This window comes from Orcinus orca, chromosome 4 (assembly GCF_937001465.1).
Source record: "Orcinus orca chromosome 4, mOrcOrc1.1, whole genome shotgun sequence".
Lineage (NCBI taxonomy): Eukaryota > Metazoa > Chordata > Mammalia > Artiodactyla > Delphinidae > Orcinus > Orcinus orca.
In genome coordinates, this window is record NC_064562.1 from 118,434,946 (window position 1) to 118,456,416 (window position 21,471).

The 21,471-nt window shown below is 48.8% G+C and overlaps 1 protein-coding gene across 1 annotated transcript in view; it reads right to left on the minus strand.

The window, feature by feature from the left end:
- The window catches only part of EVC2 (EvC ciliary complex subunit 2), a 145,085-nt gene extending 125,034 nt beyond the window's left edge, over positions 1-20,051 (minus strand). The window contains exons 1-5 of the mRNA XM_004269625.2: positions 19,780-20,051; positions 12,714-12,768; positions 9,427-9,593; positions 6,283-6,351; positions 4,116-4,302 (exon numbers count right to left, since the gene is read on the minus strand). Of these exons, the coding sequence (XP_004269673.1) occupies positions 4,116-4,302; positions 6,283-6,351; positions 9,427-9,593; positions 12,714-12,768; positions 19,780-19,980 (679 nt within the window). The 5' untranslated portion in view covers positions 19,981-20,051. The remainder of the gene's footprint in view (positions 1-4,115; positions 4,303-6,282; positions 6,352-9,426; positions 9,594-12,713; positions 12,769-19,779) is intronic.
- Positions 20,052-21,471: the final 1,420 nt, after the last annotated feature.

The window sequence follows — 21,471 nt, forward strand, 5'->3', positions numbered from 1 at the left end:
ACAGCTTTGAGATAAAATTTATACATCACCCAATTCACCTGTTCTAAGCGTGAGATTTAGAGAATTTTGTATACTTACAGAGTTGTACAGCCATCACCACAGTCTGATTTCAGAACATCCTTATCACCCTAAAAAGTAGCCTGGTGCCCAATGGCAGTTACTCTCCATTGCCACCCCCAGCCCTAGGCAACCACTGATCCACTTTTTGGGGACTAATTGGCCTTTTTGGACATCTCATAGAAATGAAATCATACAAGCTGTGTTCTTTGTGTCAGGTTTCTTTCCCCGAGCAAACCTCTTTTTCTTGAGGTTCATGCATGTCGTAGTGTGTACCAATACGTCATTCCTTTCTATTGCTGAGTAATATCCCACCGTATGGATAGACCACATTTTGTTTATATGATACTCTCATGTCCCTTACTTCCATGGAAATTTTTAAAAGTGAAACGTATGAAAAAATTGGGGTTCAATGAGTTTCAGCTTCTGAGTCAAGGAGCTGCACCCTTCTGCTGAAGGAACCCCAACTCCTCCCGGCAGCAACAACCATCAGGGGGAGTCTGGACAGAATAAAACAATGGGAAGATGGTCTGGGGAAGCTTAATTTAAGAATTTTGACTGTGGACTTCAAAACTTACAAGGGCAAAGATTTTGATCTCAGATTTTAATTCCTTTTGGACTTGAATATATTTGGATTTCTATCCGTCAGGGATTCATTCCTGAACTTTTCACTTCTCCGGGAGAATTTGCAAAAGGGAGGTGCTGGCAGGTCATTGTTGGAGGATCTTGATGCGAATGAACTCAGGGTTGTCCTTGAATCCTACTGCAAAACCCCTGACATACTTTGTTTAATAGCGTAGCAGGATGTGATCTGAATGGGTTTTAGAATTAGGGAGAATTTCCAGCCTTGGGTCTGGAGTATCCTTTGAGTTTATTTCAATAATGTAATGCTCGAGTCATTTCCAAAACCTTCATGGGGCAGGAAAAAAGACTTCTTCCACCAACCAGCAGTCCCAGAGGGACACACGCAGGGGCAACGAATGGGGGTTTGGGGGAGCAGCGCTGTCCTGAGTCCCGACCAACAGCTGTTCTCCTTCCCCAGGGCACTAGTCACCCCCCTGGCAATCCTCAGATTAACCAGAAGCCCAGTGGGTTTGGAGAACAAAACGACGGAGATCGGCAAGGGAAGCACATACCCACCACCCTTGAGGTTTCTGTCCCTGAGCATGGGTGCCCCACCTGAAACAGGGCTGGCCTCTCCCTGCCCCTCTCTCACTGAGCAATGCACGCCATCCGATGGAAAGTTTGGGTATGCATTGCCAGTCAGCCTATCTTAGTCGTGGGAGTGGGCTACTGGCAGAAAGCAGGACTTGGCTTGCTTTTTTGTCAGGATGGGGGAGCCATCCCAACATGTCCAGTGGGTGACAAAGCCTGTCCAACTCTGCTGGTCAGTCAGCCAGCCCACCTGATCTCACCTACACTTGTCCTCTGACTCTGTCTGTACCTGTATCAGGGGTGATATTTTATCCCTAATACGCTATAATGTGCTTCATCTCTCAATGTACTGAGACCTCAAAAAGATGTAAAGAAAAGAGGAGAAATTAGCACTGAGCCTGTGGAATCCCTAAGATTTTTGTTTTAAAAATCTTCAACATTTTAACTTTGTGTATAATGATAAAAGTTAGATCATAAAGATAAGCTGATAAAGATTAAATTGCTAATTAAAATGATAATACCGGTGAAGGTCATTATAATCAGACCTGGCAGTGATTTTATCACCCTCAAAATGTCTGCAGGACATCAACCAGTTGATCCCCAAATGGTGTCCTGAGACAGATGGAAAGTACAATATTTCCTGTTGCAGACAGAAGAGAAAACTGAGACTGACGGAGATGAAGTGACTCGTTTAGGGTAGGAAGCCACCCATCCCTCTTGGACCTGTGGCTCTTTTAGAGCAGCAAATGATGATGATGATGAAAATGATATTGATATTGTCAGAGCATCAATGAGCTGGGGTCGGATGGGTCATTTGATTCTGTAGTTCTATACTTATTCTTTGGGAAAAAAGTTTCATGCCACTAAGTTGAAAACCAATGTCATATCCCTTGAGATTGCGGTAAGTTACAGACAAACATAGTTTGGATATTACTCTCAGGGCATGTAGAATCTAGCAGGCAGAGGTAAGGCGAGGGCATACATACAATAATATACAGTCACAAGAGTAAACATAGTTGGCAGCGGCTGGGAGGCAGGGGGCAATGGAGTTGCTATTCAATGGGGATAGAGTTTCAGTCACGCAGGATGAAAAAGTTCTACAGATCTGCTGTACAACAGTTAACAGCACTGTACTGTACACTTAAAAGCTTGTTAAGGGGGCAGATCTTATGTGTTTTTTGCCAAACACAAAAATAAAAAATAAAGATAATCACAACAAAATAGCCATGGACTTGGGAGCACTTCCCACGGGCCAGGCTGTGTTGCTTTTCATGAACGAACTAGCTTCTCCTTAGAAGGACTCCCTGAAGTGTGTCACCAGCACCCACAGTTCACAGGAGCAGAGGCTGAGGTTCAAGGGTGTGCAGAGCTCATGTGCTGGGGTGGAAGTCAGTGAGTTCATGCATGAAGTGCCTGGGTGGTCCAGGCTCCAAGCAGGTGAAATGCAGGAGGGGCAGGTGAATGAGATGCAGGGAAGGAGAGAAGGACCCTCCAGATGGACACAAGAGCAGGAGCTGATGCCTAGCCATGGGAGAAAAGTGACAAGTTCGGTCCGCAGGAGCATGGACTACAAAATACCATTGGAGCAACAAGACAAGAGAGGCAAGCCACACTGGAGCAGGCAGAGCGCCAGGCCACATCACCTCGTCTCGCCTCTGCAACCCGCTCTACGAGGCTGTTATCCGCATGCCACATCTGGAGTTCAGAGACGGTGATTTACAGGGGCCACACAGCTCCAAAATGGCGAAGTTAGGAGTCAAGCTAGGTCTGTCTGAGACCGAGTCTGTGCTCTGCTTACAGCCCCACGTTCTTTTCTCTGAGCACCAGTTTAAGAATTGGGGGGATTTATTTTTACATCATTGAAGAAAGGCACTGAAGATCACTTAGCTGGGATGTATCATACACTTTTTATGACACTGCTTAAACCAGAGCCAGCAAAGAGGTCATTACTTGTGGGCCAACTCCACTGGTGGCTTCTGTCAATAATATGGTGTTAAGAAGGATTCTGAGGCTTCATCTAGACTCAGAGAGAAAGAGTGGTGGATTGATGAGCAACGTGGGTCATGTGTATGGAAGTGGAGAGGTCAGTAAGAGTCCCAGGCGTGTGAGAGGCACTAGAGCATCCTGGGTACGGGGTGGATGGAGGAATCCAGACATTCTGAGTTTGAATCTCAGCCTTGAGTGCCAGTCCTATGGCCTTGGGCAAGTTCCTAACCACCTTAGTCTCTTTATCTGAAGACAGAGCACGTACTCAGAATAAAAGAAATCTCACCTTCCTAGGAAAACTGACAATTCTGAAGTCATAGTAACAACTGCATCCAGAATTGGTTTTAAATCTCCTTAATTAACCAATGACAACTCGCCTCAGGAAACACATCTCTGAAAGCCAATGAGTGACGGTGTCATACCTTGAAAGGGAGCCAATCAGTAGCAGAGTTACTCCCGTGAACACGCCTGAACACGCTTGAACATGTCAAGAGCATGCTTCCAGGGCTGATGTCAGACCACGCCCATGTCTGTCCAGCACTCCCCAAAACAAGCTCTTCATTTTACTGAGTGATGGTCATTTTGGTCATCTGGGTGATGGATATATTGGGGTTCACTCTAATCTCTGTGTATGTTTGAAATTTTTCATAATAAATGTTGAATATATATATATTTCAAAAACTCTTTCCCCAAATCCCACCTCTCTCAACCTAAGTGACAAGCCAGCTACCTGGCTGCAGATACTGAGCAGTGGCTTCCTCCTCTGATGCCCTGATAGTACAATCCGTTGTGAGGACCAACTGCATGAACACATGTCACGTGTCTAAGAAGATGCCTGCTGCACATCCCATGCTCTGTGAGTATCTGTACGTATTTTCATCATTTTCCACCCCTGACTTCATACACATGGCTATTACCTTGCAGAAACTTCTTCCTGAAAGCCTGGAACCCTCTGGAGGTCTGGTTTCCAGCCGACTCCCTAACGGTGAGGCCGGTGATGTTGTCCAGTAAGAGCAGGTCAGAGAGGTTGGCAGCCGCGGGCGTCCTGGTGTTGTTCACAGACAGTCGCACATGAGCTGTCGGCCACTCGCTCTGCACGGACACCTAGGACAGGAGGCAAAGTGAGGATGGGCTTGCTGGCAAACCCGACTTCCCAAAACGAGGCCCCAGCTCAACCTGTGCCCGTGGGAGGGGATTAAGGTCTCACAAAGGTTCTAGAATTTATCAGGTTTGATTTCAAAGGCCCCAGGAGAATTTTGACTCCCGCTTGCCAAGTTGTTGCTCAGAGATCATCTCAAAGAAACCGGGACCCTGAAATGCAGTGAAATGATGCCCACAGGGAAACTTAGAAGAAAAAACAGCCACGCACAGGACCACAGTCAGGCTGGGGAGATTGTGACAACTGGTGTCCCCAGGAAAAGCAAACAGTGGCTCTTTCTTACTCTACTAGTTTGAAGATTCAGCCCCAGCCAGTCCACGGCCTCTGACTGCCATCTGATCTCCAGGTTTGCCCCAAGCTGGTCTCCTGTCTCCTGGCCAGTCGCCCCCTTCAGGGTTCTGCCTGCCCATGTGTTTGAATAGCTCAGGGCTAGGGAGTTCCCTGGTGGCCTAGTGGTTAGGATTCCAGGCTTTCACTGCTGTGGCCTAGGTTCAATCCCTAGCTGGGGAACTGAGATCCCCCAAGCCATGTGGTGAGGCCAGAAAAAAAAAAAAGTTAAATGAATAGCTCAGCTATTCAAAGCCAATGGCCCACCAGCAGCCTGGCTCCCCACCTGGCCTCTGCGACGTTGCCCTGCTCCCTCTCTCGAACCCTATCTCCCACCACTCCTGCCCTTCCTTCATCCCAGCTCTGCTGAAACAGACACAGGAGCTGAGAAAAGAGAGGGCAGCCATGTATGTCCCAAGAAGAGTGAGCTCTGGAACATAATAAATGAAAAAAGCAAGTTGTAAAACTTCAGGTATGGAATACTGGCACCAACGTAAAAAGGGGAAGAAGGAAGGTATGTGTATGTACCTACATGCATACGCACAGACACACACACACACTCATAACTGAGTGCATGTGGCAGGAAACATCTTTAGAAGGACACAGGAGAAACTGGTAGTACCAATTTTATCCAGGAAGGGGAGCAAGACAGCTGAGGGCCTGGGCTGAAATGAGGGCTGTGCAGTACATGGTCAGCTCAGCAGGCTTGGATTGTCCAAACCTTGCACATCCCAAAGAGAGGACCAGCTCCTGGGAGACTAACCTCTAAAGCCCTTGGCATATCCTGCCTGATAAGAGTGTCTTTATATCCTACGGCTTTGGGCCGCCCCAGGTAGTCTCTGCAAACAATGTGGTTCACGGTGAGGGCCTTGGGCCAAGCTATGCTCAGGTGACCTGAATAACGGAGGTCAGCGACATGGGTGCTCCATGGCTACGTGGTGGATCCTTAATAAAAGTCCTGGATTCCATGGCTTGGGTGAGCATCCCTGGTTGCTGCCACACATCATCGCTGGGCAAATTAAACGCCATTCCTTCAACTCCACCAGGAGAAGACTGGCTGTCTTGGGCCTGGTCTCCCCAGAACTCTGTCCTATGTGCCTTTTGCTTTGCTGACTATAATCTATATCATTTTGCTGCTATAAACTGTAACTCTGTGTAGAACCGCTTTTCTGAGTTCTGTGAGTCCTTCTAGGGAAGCACTGAACCTGAGGGTGGTCTCGGGGACCCTCAACACAGGATCATGTGAAAGCCATCTCATGAGATTAGTAAGGGTCAAAGACCTAAAAGACATTAAGTGAGTTTTTAAACTGTCGGGCATCATATCAATGTTAAAATCTGAGAGAAAATATATACTTTCTCATTTTAAATGATCACAGAGGATTTTCACTGCCAATAATTTTATTGTTACCAAAAAATCTTAGTCCTGGTGCTGCCATATAAAATATAAGATCCCTGTGGGTTGCATCATCACCCGTGTCCAGACATGGGTAGATAACCACGTGATTCGCCAGTTCTTTAAATACATAACTCTACTAAGATATGATTTGGGCAAATTCAATTATTCTCTCTTTAAGTATAAACTACCTATGAATACTCACCACTGCACATTTCTGAAAAATTACTCCGTTCTCAGAAGTTCCTTGAATGTCTCTTGAAATGTCTCCATACTACAATAAAATATAGAAATCTTTAGAAAATGAAAAATATTTCATGCTACATTTGTCAAGTAAAAGTACAAGATGAACTTTTTTTTTTTTTTTTTTGCGGTACGTGGGCCTCTCACTGTTGTGGCCTCTCCCATTGCGGAGCACAGGCTCCGGACGCGCAGGCTCAGCGGCCATGGCGCACGGGCCCAGCCACTCAGTGGCATGAGGGATCTTCCCGGACCGGGGCACGAACCCATGTCCCCTGCATCGGCAGGCGGACTCTCAACCACTATGCCAGTAGGGAAGCCCAAAATGAACTTTTAAAAGGGCCAGGCAGAGGGGTGTTACTTCTGCTGGTGTAGTAACTCGCATCAATCCTGAAGATATTTTTAAAAGGAGTATTACAGGACTGGAACTTAAAACCTATGAGGGAAGAAGAACGTGGACGTGGATCACACGGGGCTATGTCCTGGTCTGGGGTGCGTGTCAATGACACCATTGTCACAGGGACTCAGCAAACCAGGGTTGACACTTCAGCAGGAGGAAGGTGAGCAGAGCTATGGAAAAGTCCTTTAAGGACTGCACGCATGTCCTGTGTGGGGTACACCAGCCACACAGCAGGGACTGAGCGAACGTGGACCACAGCATGTTGGGGCACCTCCCATGAGCTGGATGCATCATCAACAGGGAGAGAATCAACCCGGGATTGGGCTCCTCCAGCCCCACGATGCCTCCCCTTGAAGGACACCAGTGGAAAGCCAGAGCTCGCCCACCAGATGCCAGCCCCGCTGCCCCTCGTAATCACAACCGGTCCCTGCTCATTTCCGCCCTTGCCATATGCCCCGTGACCCCAGGCCATGCCTCCCCGCTGTCTGCCCTGCCCTGCTCCATCTGCAGTGGGTGGGGCCGTACTCTCAATCACAGACCACGGCAGCTCTCAGTGATACCAACGATCATAACAATGGCTATTCTTTCCCAAGTGCCAGGCATATGCCCATCACTGTACACACATGAATTCTATTACTCCCATTTTACAGAGGAGGAAACTAAGCCTCACGAGGGTTAACGCACTTGCCCAAGGCTGCATAGGCAGGAAGCTTGGACTCCACCCCAGGCTGTGTGCTCTGTATCCTATGATCCTCCCACACCACACACCCCTCTCCAGAGCGTGACCCTCTCATTGTACAGAAGTGAACAAAGACACAGAAAGGGGAAGTGATGTTCCTGAGAACACGCTGACCACATGCAGCAGCATAAGCTGACCAGGCCTCCGATTCCAGTTGAGTCTCTGTCCACGACCCCACCCTCGTGCTCTGACGTGCCAGGCCCCCAGTGAGTCCTTGAGGGCAGACGCCTGGCTTTCTACTCTTCTGATCCCCACACAGCATCTTGCAAACGACAATTGAACAAACATAGCTTGTTGGGCAAAGACACACAGGAGGGGGGATGGAGGTGCTGCCGAAAGAGGGGCTGAGTCACCTGTCACTGGAGAGGGTTGGAAAGACGATGACCAACATGGTGGGTTGAATGTGGCTCCACGTCCTAAAGCCCAGAAGCTGGGAATGTCACGCTATTTGGAAAAGGGGTCTTTGAAGATGTAATTTAGCCAAGGCTCTCAGGATGAGATCATTCTGGATTTAGGTGGATTGGATTTAGCTAGGCCCTAAATCCAATGACAAGTGTCCTTATCAGTGACAGAAAAGGAGAATACACACCCACAGAGAAGAGGCCACAAGAAGGTGGAAACAGAGTGACAGTAAATGTTACACGTCAACTGCTGGGCCATGGTACCCAGCCATGGTACCCAGATATTTAGTCAAACACGTCCAGATGTCACTGTGAAGGTATTTTAGATGAGAGTAATGTTTAGGTCAATGGACTTTGAATAAAGCCACTGACCCTCCATGAGGTGGGTGGGCCTCGCCCAATCAGGTGAGGCCTTCATGGAAAAGACTGAGGTTTTCCCTAAGGAAAAGGGAATTCTGTGGCAGACACCTTTCCAACTTGAGCACCAGCTCTTCCCTGGGTCTCCAGCCTGTCCTGCAGAGTGTGGACTTGCCAGTTCCCACAATCACATGAGCAATTTCTTAAAATAAATCCCCCCCTCTCTCTCGCTCACATGTGTCCTACCTGTTTTGTTTCTACCAGTTTTGTTTCTCCAGGGAATCCTAATATAGAGATTGGAGTGAGGCAGCCACAAACCAAGGAAAGCTATCAGAAGCTGGAAGAAACAAGGATGGATCTTCTCCTACAAGCCCCCAGGGACAGCACGCCTCTGCTGACACCTCGACTTCCCACCTCCAGAGCAGGGAGAGAATAAATGTCATTGTTTCAAGCCACCAAGTTGGTGGAAATTTGTTACACAGTCTAGGAAACTAATACAAACATGTAGCCGGGGGCCAAGAAGGGGCTTGTGGTCATGGTAGCCTGTTGGCCGAACGCAGTGGTCCTCAAGGCATTTTAAGTCATGAAAGCTTAGGTGAAAGTCAGCGCTATGTGAAGCCAACACATTACCCAGAATATGAAGGACAGCGGGGCAGGGGCAGTGGTTAAGAGCAGGGGCTCCAAATCCTGGCTCTACCACTTCGGCCTGTGGGACCCTGAAAAGCCTCTTAATCTCTCCAATCCTCATTTTCTCTCTGTAAAATGGGAATTAAAACAGTACCTATTTAAGAAACTCGTAATGAGGCCCCAGTGAGATTATGCATAGACAGTGCTAAGCCTCATGCCTGGCAAATAGAAAATATTTGTTAAACACCTAGCCCTATTATCGGTAGCAGCATTTTTATAACAGGGGCAAGTGAATCAGTCTGGTTAAAACAGGACCCCCTGCCCTGCTTTAGAACCAGCTGACGCGGGGGCCCAATGCTCAGATTCACACATCCTGTTCATCTAAACACTGTATATTGTACGGAAGCAGCAGCTCTCTGGAAAGTAAGAGGGATTTGCTTCCTAATGATAACTATATTCAGTGAAAGAGGAAGAATAGGTTTTTTGGAGGAACAAAAGCCTGTGATCTTTTCTACACATATGGTCCAAAATTGGCTTCTTTACAACTTCTGATATGTCTTTTAAAGAACTGAACGTGTTACTTACCAAGTGGTGTGTTACAGCAGACTCTCTTTTAAACAAGGTCTTCTTGGGCCACGAGGGTATAAAAGCAAATATGGAATGAATCCATGGCCCACTAGAGGCTGCAGAAGTCGGCGGTGGGTTAAAGACTTCAGTTTTCTTACTGAATTTCATTCTAAATGGTGCTTCTGCTGCAAAATAACAATGCACATGCATTACATGATACAGACAGAAAGGCAGCGGTTAAACTCCAGAGGCAAACCACGTGGTACGTGAAGGCACTTGGAAAATCTTTGCTGAGTAAGTGAATAAATGAGTGAATGAATGAATGGCTTACCATCTCTTTGCCAAGAAGATGAGGCATTCTCATTGGGAGACACAGAGCTTAAGGACAGTGTTTCTCGAAGTCTGTGCTCCTTACCTGGGCTGTAGGCTGAAATGTACATTCCTGGGCCCTGCCCCAGATCTACTGAGTCAGAACCACTAGGCAAGGGAGGAGCCATAGGTGATTCTTACACACCTGGTATCAGACACGCCCTGTGTTCGAATCCTGGCTCTGTCACTCACCAGCTGTGTCCTTGGGAAACTCATCTGACCACTGTGTAAATTTATATTTTGAAGTGACCTGAATTGTGGAGTTGTGCCTTTTCAACATTTATCTTCTATCCAGATATAAACTTATACTGACTGAGAACGAGTCCTGTTATTCAGTCTTTCTTACACAGAGTATTGATAGCAAGGTCTTTAGAAGTGCTTCTGAACCCTTTTTTAATAGAATTTCTAAATATATGTAGGAAAAATTAAAATTAAAACAAAAAGGACGTGGAACTGGAATCCTAGATAAAATCAGTATCTTTTTTTCTAGAATAGTATCTGTGGTTGATTCAGTTCGTGATGCTGGAATGGCGACGAAGGTGAGCATCGGGGAATTGACAGCCCTCACACGGAAAGAGGCCGGAGCTCTCCCAGGCTGGCTGCTCAGTCGGGATTGTTTGAGTCAATCACACAAGTGGGACAGGACACCCACCTCTGGACCGCAGCCCAGCCCCTCGGGCTAAGAACAAATGCTTTCCCAGGAGACTTGCTGGATGTAAAATCCTAAGGCCACTCTGGGCTTTATCTCTGGTGCAGGCATCCTGCAGGTGCCCCCTGCTCTTCCAGGCCTTCAGAAGGCCCAGCGCAGGCTCTGATGAAGGCCTGAATGAGGCAGCCACTGCTACTGTCCACAGACAGTATAGAAGGAAGTCAAGCTCCGAAGTGACCATCACCACCCACTGCATCATTGCCCAGCAGCCTCCCCACTAGTGCCACTGTCACGTGGGTCACCTGTCCTATTTGTGCAGGTGTTTGGATGCACCCTTACTCCCTCGCCTCTGGGCTGCCACAGGCCTGGAAGCCTCTCCCTCCATCCCCTTGTCCTGCTAACTACCACTCCTCAGGACTCAGTTGAGCAGCACCTCCTCCAGGAAGCCCTCCCTGAAGCCCTCCCAGTGGCCTTAGTCCTCCACCCCCTGCTCTCACTACAACCACAGTCCTTAGTGCACTGCGCTCCCTCTGACCGACAAGTCTGCTTAATCAGTGGCTAAAAGGTCTCTGTGATTTCTGTGATATCACCTCAACCTATTTTATGCAAATGAAAACATTGGATTTTGTAAAATGTAAAGACTGCAGAGAGTAATAAAAGATATAAAAAGTACTTTTAACTCCCCCAGGAAATGAAATATGTTTATCCCTGGTATAAAACAAAGAGGTGTATTCATAATCTGTGCCGAGAAGATTCTGGACAAAAAAACTATTCTGCCTGCCCAGTACCCCTGCCTTCATGGTAGCCCCCCACACACACACACTAGTCAGTAAGATTCTTAGTCTATATAGAAAAACCTGGATCCCAGCCCATCCTGGTCCCCAGGAGGCCAGAATTAGGCACAGAACCCAGAACACTCTCCCCCCAAGCCCCAGTGACAGAGTCAGGGACTGGCATGGGACCCAGGCTGCACCCACTGGTCTTTCCTGAACTTTTGCCGAGCTACTGGGAAGTCTCTTCCTTTCTGCAAGTGGCAGCAGTCAGACTCCTGGAAGTCCAGGACTGCCAGTGGTTGTCTTTCCCACCACGTGGAAAGAATGTTCCTGAAAATCACACTCACCAGAGGAAAGCAGGGGCCGTGATGGAAAGAGAAAGGCAGAGCCCTGACATATATACACTACCATGTGTGAAACAGATAGCTAGTGGGAACCTGCTGTATGCACAGGGAGCTCAGTCTGGCGCTCTGTGATGACCTAGATGGGTGGGATGGGGGGCAGGTGGGAGGGAGGTCCAAGAGGGAGGGGATATATGCATACATACAGCTGATTCACTTCATTGTACAGCAGAAACTAACACAACATTGTAAAGCAACTATACCCCAATTAAAAAAAAGAGAGAGAGAGAGAGAGAAAGGCAGAGTCCTGAGAACACCACTCCCGCGTCCAGCAGTGCCGAGGGCCTGCGAGGCCCAGTTATAGGGACCAACAAATTCCTCTTTGCTTAAGTTAGTTTCAGTTGAATTTCTGTCACCCAGTGTGGTAGGCTGAATGACAGTCCCCAAAGATACCCAGGTCCTAATCCTAGGAACCTGTGAATATGTTACCTTATATGGCAACAGGGACTCTGCAGATGTGATTAAATTATGGGCCTTGTGATGGGGAAGTAAGCTGGATTACCCAGGGGCCCATAAATGTAATCCCAGGTGTCCTTAAAGAGGGAGGTAGAGAGAGATCTGAGAGGCAGAAGAGAAGGCCATATGCCCGCTGAGGCAAGATGCTAGTCTGCTGGCCTGGAGGCTGGAGGAAGGGGCCATGACCTGCAGAATGCAAGGAATACAGCTCCAGATCCTGGAGAAGGAAAGGCCTTCTTCCTAGGGCCTCAGAGGGCGTGAGGCCCTGCTGACACCTTGACTCAGACCAGTTAGACTGATTTTGGACTTCTGCCCTCCAGAACCATAAGAGAGTATCTTTGTGCTGTTTTCACCTCTAAATGTGTAATAACTTGTTACAGCAGCAAAAAGAAACTCATACACTTGGCTAATACAAACATTCTGCATTTTCTTTATCAGACGCCTTCGGGGGGAATGAAGACAGACCACCTCACCCTGAATTCTGGGCTGTGCACCCAAACTCCAACGTGCTGCTGTAGCAGGTGACACATTGCCTTGCTCTGTAAGGCACGCTGGTGAGCAGGGGCAAGGGAGGCAGAAGTAGGAGGGCTATGGCTTTAGGGTCTGGTTCTCTCTCGTGGTCAAATCAATAAAAAATCAACCAAAAGAAAAACTTACCTGCAGTCAGAAAGTGAAAGCTTTCCACACTGGGCCAAATCCCATGGGGCAAGTCCTAAAAAGAGTCAAAAGGCACAAAGACATTAACGAAGGACATACTAGGAGTGGCTGAAAGCCATTTTTGTAAATGGCTCACGTGGAGAGGAGCTGCACTTTTATCCAGAAGTCTGATGTAAATCTTTCTAAGTCGATCATCCCACCAGCTTTTGAATATAGGATGATGTAACTGCAGCTCTGGGAGCTGTCTAGGGAGACAGCAGAGTGTAGGGGAAATTTTATATAGTTGGACAGACCTGGGTTCAAATCCCATCTCTGCTTTTCACAAACCCCGTGATGCTGGGAGAGCCTCAAATCTCTGAACTCCCAAGATCCTGCCAGTTTTCACAGAGTGGCACATAAAACACTAGCCCGGGAGTCAGAACTGGATTTGAACTGGACCATTTACTTGCTGTGTGTCCTTGGCCAAGTCTCTCAGCCTCTCTGAGCCTCAGATTCCTCCTCTGAAAACTGTGGACCTCAAAGCATCCTTCCAGCTTGCTTCACCTCGTTCAGTGATGAAAATTTGTCTAAATGGGGCCCAGCCAACCCCTCCACTCTACTTTTGTAAAATACTGAGGCTTGGAAAGGCCCAGACCCCACCAGTATAAAATAATGATAATAATAATTACTGTTATTATAGTGCCCTGGCTACAGCCATTGAAGTGGGCCAAGCCGTCTGTTCACAGCAGCATTATTCACAGTAGCCAAAAGGTGGAAGCAACCCAGTGTCCACTGATGGATGGATAAGTAAAAGTGGTCCATGCATACAATTCTACTTATAGGAGGTATGTCAAATTCATAGACAGAAAGTAGAATGGTGGTGGCCAGGGGCTGGGGGACAAAAGAATGGGGGGGTTGTTGATTAATGGGGACAGAGTTTCAGCTTCACAAGACGAAAAGAGTTCTGGAGATGGAAGCACTAGAGTGTGAATGTATTTAACATCGCTGAACTGTTAAGAGGGTAAATTTCGTTATGTGTCTCGTGCAACAATTACAAATATAAACAAAGAAATAAATAAAGCAGATCTGTGATCACCTAGAAAGAACTCTAATATATATCAAGTAAGATCCCTAGGTCATAAAATTATGAATAATATGGTTTCATTTAATAAAAATGGCATTTTTGTATGCTTAAGACATTATTATATATTTAATAATTACATTTATGTATTTATATTATCTTTAGTTTTATATAAATTACAGTTAGTTTACTAGTATATATTTACATATTTACTTACATATTTAATAACTTGAAAGTATATCTATATATGTAGCTATTTAACAATATAATTAATACTAATTATTTATACATTTAATATATAATTACACGTTTTAACAACATATAATATCATAACCACGCATTATTTTTAAAAGCCTAGAAAGGAGTATGCTGAAATCTTAGACTTTGGGTCTTGGGGACCAAGTCTGTGCACAGTAGAGGGGAGAATCCCTTGTTTCCACGCCACCTATATTGTTTCATTTCTTGTAAGAGGAGCGTGTGCCCATGTGTCATTGCAACACCAGCAATAAGGAGAACATAGACTGAGTGATGGGAACTACGCCTGTTCCTTCAGGGTCTTCCAGGCCCGCCACCCCCAATGTGAACGTTGTCCCCGACACCCCCTCGGACAGGCGTGTGTGGCCAGGACAACCACTAATCCATAACGTGCCTTCCACAAGGTGGAAAGAGATGCCACTTCCTCAGAAGAAGAATGCCGTGTGCCAGACACTGATGTGGATGGAATAAGTCTTTGCTGCCATCTGGCAGGAAAAAAAAATCTCCTAAGAGCATACATCCAGCCTGCGCATAGTGACCTCCTTCTAACAAGTACGGTGCAGGGGAGGGGGTAATTTCACAGTGGAGCAACCTGGCCAGCGCTGGTCCAGCTGGGAGTTCAAGGTCAACACCGACAGCAAAACATCCCAGAAAACTTCCTCTTAATGGCTAATCTCTACTTCTGAAATTGAAGACCGTGGCATAGTTTCCAACTTATTTAATATTTCTTTCCCTTTGACTGGGAATCCACTAAAGAATCATTTTTGTCATTGTGTGTTTCATTTAAGGAAACATTTACTAATATGATCATTTTTACTGTGTGAGCAGATGTCTTTTCCCAATTTAATTCCTGGAAGCCAGGAAGAATTCCAAGCAACTCACAATTATTTGACAGTTTTCCATCTTTGTTTCCACTGGTAGAAACAGCCTTCTTAAATGTTCAACTCTTTCAAATAAATTAATAACATCTTGAATTTATGTTCATGTCTAATCTAATGTTCCCAAACTGGGATAATTTCTAGTCAGAGAAAATTCCCCAAAGCTGTTTTGTAGGACAAGGTGTTCTGTACATTATTTTTTATGTGGCTGCATATCATTATAAACATAGAAACAACAGTTTAATGTATCTAAATCTGTCTTCCTTTGATGCTCATAAATTGAATATGCCCTTAGGACCATGTGGGTGTTTTTTCACTGATATAAACTATAGTGAAATCTGAAAACAAACAAATGAAAAAAAAAAAAAAACGCCAATAGCGATAAATCATGTTACTAGATGCACCAAGATGAATCCCAACAGAGGGCACCCTGCAAAGTACCTGCCCAGTCCTCTCTAAACTGCTGAGGTCCTCAAGACAAGGAAAGTGACAGCTACACGTAAAGTGGTGTCCTGGATGGGGTCCTGGGACAGGAAAGGACATTGGGCACAAAAGCTAAGGAAATCCGAATAAACTATGGACTTTTACAATAGCATATCAAGGTTAGACCATTAACTGTAATAAATGTATCTTACTAATGTAAGACACTAATAGTAGGGGAAACTGTGTATTGGGGGGGATATATATGAATTTTCTTTACCATGTGTACAATTTTTCTAAAATCAAAAACTGTTCTAAAAACTAAAGTCTGTTAACCAGAGAAGACTAGAATTCATTCGTGAGGTCTCTGGGGCAAACAGTGGTGCTACGGGGCACCCAACTCCGACACGACTGCCTATACGACCCCTGCCCCTGGAACTTTCCATCCATTCTTTCACCCAGCCTTTGCCACTCGGCAGGCTCTGTGGCAGGTCCCTGACCTCACCGACGGACAGAGGTCCCCTTCCCAACAGACGCTTCCGCTTGAGGGGGAGGGGCAGGATCCCAGGTAGCAAATGACTCAGGAAGCCCTCAAGTGCCAGGGACCCTTGGGGACCCTTGGCTGTGGCTCCCTGAGGTCTCGCCGTATCCTGGGTCTCACTAGCCTAGGGGTGACTCTCTGGGGGCTCCTTGGCCACCGTGAGCAGCCTGCTCTCACAGACACCACACCAACTGCCAGTCGATACCCACCTTCAATATCCAGCCTTCCCCTCCCTGGTGATCCCCTTCTCCGAGATGGCACAGCTCCTGACAAGGTCACCAGGACCTCTACAAGGCCTCAGTGCACAGCCAGCTCTCCATCCTTATTGCACACAACTCACCAGCAGCATTTGGTATGTGAGTGTATTAGCATCCTATGGCTGCTGTAACAAGTCATCACAGACTGAGCGGCTTAAAGCAAACACATGTTTATTACTGTACGGTTCTGGAGGTTAGGAGTCTGACATGGGTCTCACCGAGCTAAAATCAAAGTGTCTGCCGGGCTGCATTCTTTTCTGGAGGCTCTGGGTAAGCCTCTTCCAGCCTCTAGAGGCAGCCCACACTCCTTAGCTCGCGGCCCCTTCCTCCATCTTCAAAGCCAGCAGCGGTGGGTTGAGGCCTCCCAGTGCATCCCTCTGGCCTTCCAATGTTCCATCTTCTGACTCTCTCCTGCCTCCCTCTTCCATTTTTAAGGACGCTTGGGATTACCCTGGGACCACCGGGATGTTCCAAGATAACCTCCCTTTTATAAGGTCAGCTGATTAGCGACCTGAACACCACCTGCAATGTTAATCTCCCTTTGCCATGTGATGTAATACGCTCACAGGTTCCAGGGATCAGTATGTGAACATCTTTGGGGAGCCCTCTCTCCCTCTGAAATACTTTCCTCCCTTGACCTGTGGGTCACAGTCTTGGTCTTATCTCCTTTGCTGGATGCCTGGCCCTGGTGTTGCTCCAGGCCTCTGCCCTAAGGCCTCACTCTTCTCAAACCACACCATACTTACTCCCAAGGGGAACTCAGCCAGGCCCTGTGGGGTTAAAGGCCTGTGTACACTGTCCACTCCCTGATATAGATCTCCAGCTCAGATTCCTCCCCCAGATCAAGACTCACCCATCCCCCACTCTCCTGTACATCTCCACCTGGATGCCTCATAGGTACGTCAAACTCAACAAGACCAAATCAGAATTCCTGATTGCCTCCAAGGTTTCTGCATATTAGCTAATGGTATCTCTAGTCTCTCATCTGCTAAGGCCCAAGTCCTTGGTTTCATCCTTGACTCCTCTTCCTCTCTCTCAACCCACATCCAATCCCAGCAAATCCCCTGGCTCTACTTTCAAAGTATATCCCCAATCCACAACTTCTCAGCAGCCCTCCACTAACCTCCCTGGTCCATTTCACCTCCATCGCCTGCCTGGTCTCCCACATGCCTCCTCTCTTGGTTTTTCTTCCCACCTCTGTCCTCTCTCCTCTACTCCCACACCTGCCATGCGGATGCTTTAAAAAGACGAGTCAGGGCTCCCCTGGTGGCGCAGTGGTTGAGAGTCCGCCTGCCGATGCAGGGGACGCGGGTTCGTGCCCCGGTCCGGGAAGATCCCACATGCCGCGGGCTGGGCCCGTGAGCCATGGCCGCTGAGCCTGCGCGTCCGGAGCCTGTGCTCCGCAACGGGAGAGGCCACCACAGGGAGAGGCCCGCGTACCGCAAAAAAAAAAAAAAAAAGGACGAGTCAGAGCAAGCCACTTTTCTGCTCAAAACTCACCCATGGCTTCCATCTAACTCAAAATAACAGCCAGTCTTAACCGTGGGCCACAGGGCCTTTCCTGATCTGGCCCCCCCTCACCCTTTAGCTTCACCTCGTCCCCCTCCTCCCTTCTCCCCCGACCCCTACTCAGGCCACACCAGCCTCCTTACTGGTCCTGGGCCACACTAAGCACTTCCCACCTCTGGCCTTTGTCCTCACTATGATGTCACTCTGGAAAGTTTTTCTCCAGAAGCACCCATGCCCCTCCCTCATTCCATCCAAGGCTCTGCTCAACTGTCATCTCCTAAAAGGGCCTTCCACCCTGACCACGGCTCTCAAGGTCATCTCTGCCAGTCCACTTTGCCCACTGTATTTCTCTTTACAGCCTGACCACCAACTGCCACACTATAGACTAACACCATTTAGTGTCTTTCTCCTGCCCCAAGAATGCAGGTCTAAGAGCAGAGACTGTCTTGTCCCCTTGTATCTCAAGCACCCAGGACAGTCTGGCACCCAAAGGCCCTTCCAGAAACACTCAGAAGCCTCTTGTCCACTCAAGCCTTCACTGTTTCTCTCCTTCTGACAAACTTCCAATAGCACTTTCTGGGATGATGGAAATGCTCTATGGTCTGGGCTGTCCGATATGGGAGCCACTAGCACATGGGGCCATCGGGCACCTGAAACGTTTAAATTCAAACAGCCACAGCGTGGCCGGAGCCAATGTACTGGACACAGCAGTTTTAGAACAACTGGGAAACAGTTGTAAACTGGCTGTTAGCTTGCCCTTTGCAGGAGGGGAGAGACAATAAGTTAATGTGAGCATTTGGGTTCCAGTTTTCAAAGCACTCTTTTGCAGAGCCTAGCATCCATGTAAATGTTCTGGCATTGGCTTCCCAAAGGAAAGATCAGGTGAGGACAGGTGAGTGAGCTCTGAATGGGAGAGCCATTGTGAGAGCACAGGACAGGCCTGGGGGTTTGGCTCCCTGGGCCTTGGTTTTCTCGTCAGCAAAATGGGCCAGATACTTCCCACCACACCAGACAGGAGCAAGTGAAAGGACCTTGTGAAAATGTTCATCATGAGCTTTATAAAAGCTCAGTAAATTGACACAGCATTATTACTTTGTCTTCTCTAGTGAAAACCTAAGAACTAATCATAGACAGTGAAGGGAATCTCATTTAAGAGACCTAAAAATCTGTAGCAAGTGTAGCAGGCGCCCTGGGGTCTACAGGTAGAAAACTCAAAAGGACAAGAGGAGCCGGGCCCTGGGGGAGGGCTGGGAGGACCACAGGGCAGCGATGGGCCAGACCACTGGACATTCCTGGGAACAGAAGCCTGGATTTGCAACAGGGGTCAGGGTGGAAAGGGGATGTAAGTGGTGAGTGGGGGGCGGGGCAGAGTGGTCAGGTGTCTACCATGGACAGGTCACCTAGAGGTGGGGGGAGGAATGGACGGGAAATTAGGGTGTGAGGGTGACCCAGAGGAAACAACCATCAAAGGCCAGAGGCTGAGGGGTGGGGACTGAACCTAGTGGATGCAGCCGCGTGGGCAAGGGAGTGGGGAGCAGACATCAGAACTGATTAGGAGGAAAAGGCAGGGGGACTGGTGACCAGATTTGGCGGAGGGAGAGGGGAAATCTAGGGTGACAGCCAGAGCTCTGTGCCCTCCCAAGTTAGGGACCACACAGGAGGGGCAGGGTCAAGTAGAAAGTAGCTAAATTTGCAGTCACAGGAAGCCCCAACAATAGTGCCTTGTATCAACTGCTACACTCTCCCGAAGCGCTCACCTGTGTGAGATGCGCTACCTACATTCCTGAGCTCATCTAAACTCTCACATCGACCCTCTGGGGTGGACCCTGCAACAGTCACAGATCAGGAGACCGAGGCACGAGAAGGGAAGCTACCTGCCCTAGGTCACAGAGCTCTTAGGTTGCTGAGGGGGGTCGACCCGGCCTCTGGCAAGGTCCAAACCCACAGTCACCAGCCACACCGCTGTCTCCACCTTTCCAGGGAGTTTTCTGGCCACAAGCGTTAAGGAACACGGGTTGCATCCTACTCAGATCCCGCCCTCCCTTTAGGGTAATTTCCCTAACCCGAAGGGGCCTCCCCGCCGCGGGTATAGGGTGAAGCCAAACTTCCCAACTCAGTCCCGAGACTGGGGGCGGGCCCTCCTTACCTCCGCGGTCTGCTCGGGCCCCACCCCGGGAGCGAAGCGGGGATCCTGGGTAGGCTGGGCACCGAGGGGGCGCCGGAGGGGCCCCGGGTCCGCGGGGAGCCGGCCTCGGTCCCCGGACCCCGCAGGCAGCGCCAGGGCGGCAGCCAGGAGGCCCCCGGCCAGCACCCACGTGGCGCGCCCCCGGGCGCCCGCCGAGCCCATCGCCAGCCAGGGACGCGAGACCCCAGACGTGGCTGGGGAAGGCCGAGTTGGAGCAGCTTCCGGACCCCAGGCCCGCCCCGCCGCCGAGCATGCTCAGTGAGAGCCTCCGCGGAAAGTTTCCTGGAACAGACACAGGCATCTGGGGCTTGGCGGGACCGGAGGAGGCTGAGGACCAAGACTGGCGTGGGAGGGAGGGAGCCAGGCTGGCGCGGCGGGCGCTGGGCGGCCACACTTGAGTTTGATCGCGCCCCAGCCGGGGTCTCTACCAAAATCAGATTGGGTGACCCCTGCTTCCAAAGATTTCAGGGGTTCCAAGTGCCCCTCCATTAATGCCTCCTCTGTTCTCTAAGTCTCAGCTCAGACTCACCTGCTCCAGCAAGGCTTCCCTGACACACACACACCGCGCTGAATCTGGAGTCTGCCCAGGCCCACCAGCCCCCTATTAGAGAACTGTGAAACTTTTGGAGAGGCAGGGTCATGGGGACACAGGACAGCAAGGAGAGGGGCTGGGAGGGAAAAGGCAGCTCAGAGGCTAGAGAGGAAGGCCGCTGTTCATGTCCTGTTGGGTTCTGTTCAACCCAGTGAGGTTCCCACTGTGTGAACCCTTGCTGTGGATGAGCCCTTGAACATGTCCAAGAAGCCACCCTCACATTCCCCCAGGAGGGAGGGGTGGGCAGGTGGTCAGGACAGCCACTGGGGGACCTCTCTGGGGAACCAAAAATAGGGAAGTTGGTGTCTCGAGCCAGGAGGCAGCAGCTGAGCAAACTCCCAGAACTCTCCATGGCAGCAGGGCTGTTACTACCCTGGGCCCCCAGCGACAGCTTACACCTCTTCACCCTCCTGCAGCCTTCCTGCAGGGCAGCCTGTCATGCTGTCTGCAGCCTCAGGCCAGGAAGCCTGGCACCTGTGCTCCTTCTTACCCTGCCCCTCCGAGGACCGTCCTTTCCTGACTTGACAGGGACAAGACAGTGGGGTTTGGGAATCTGAGAGTTTATTAGCCAAGCTTTCCACACAGGGTACACTGTCCTTGGGGGTACGCAGCGTGTGCCAGGAGTGAGACAAGGCCAAAGACTAAATGCTAGCATATTGCTGGAGCATTAATTCTATTAGTGAGAAATGTAAAGGATGATTTCGATATGCAACCAATTTTATAATAAACATGCAAAGAACACTACATTTTAAGAAATGAAAGCCTGACTATCCAAGGAAATAGCCAGCATAAAGCAAGAACTTCTGGTTGCCCTCATATATGTTCCCAGGAGCCTTGGAGCTGCTCCTAAGCGAACATTTAAGAAGCACCGCATGGCAGAGAGTGTGAGTCCTGAAACCAGACAGACACGGGTGTGAACATATGTGCCCAGTTTCCTATTGCAAGACCTTGAATGAGCCACTTCTCCTGTCTGGCTGTCAGTTTCTTCATCTATAAAAAGTAAATCTAGGTAATAGTTCCCATCTTGCCAACTTGGAAGGAGTGAAGAGGAAATGAGTTAA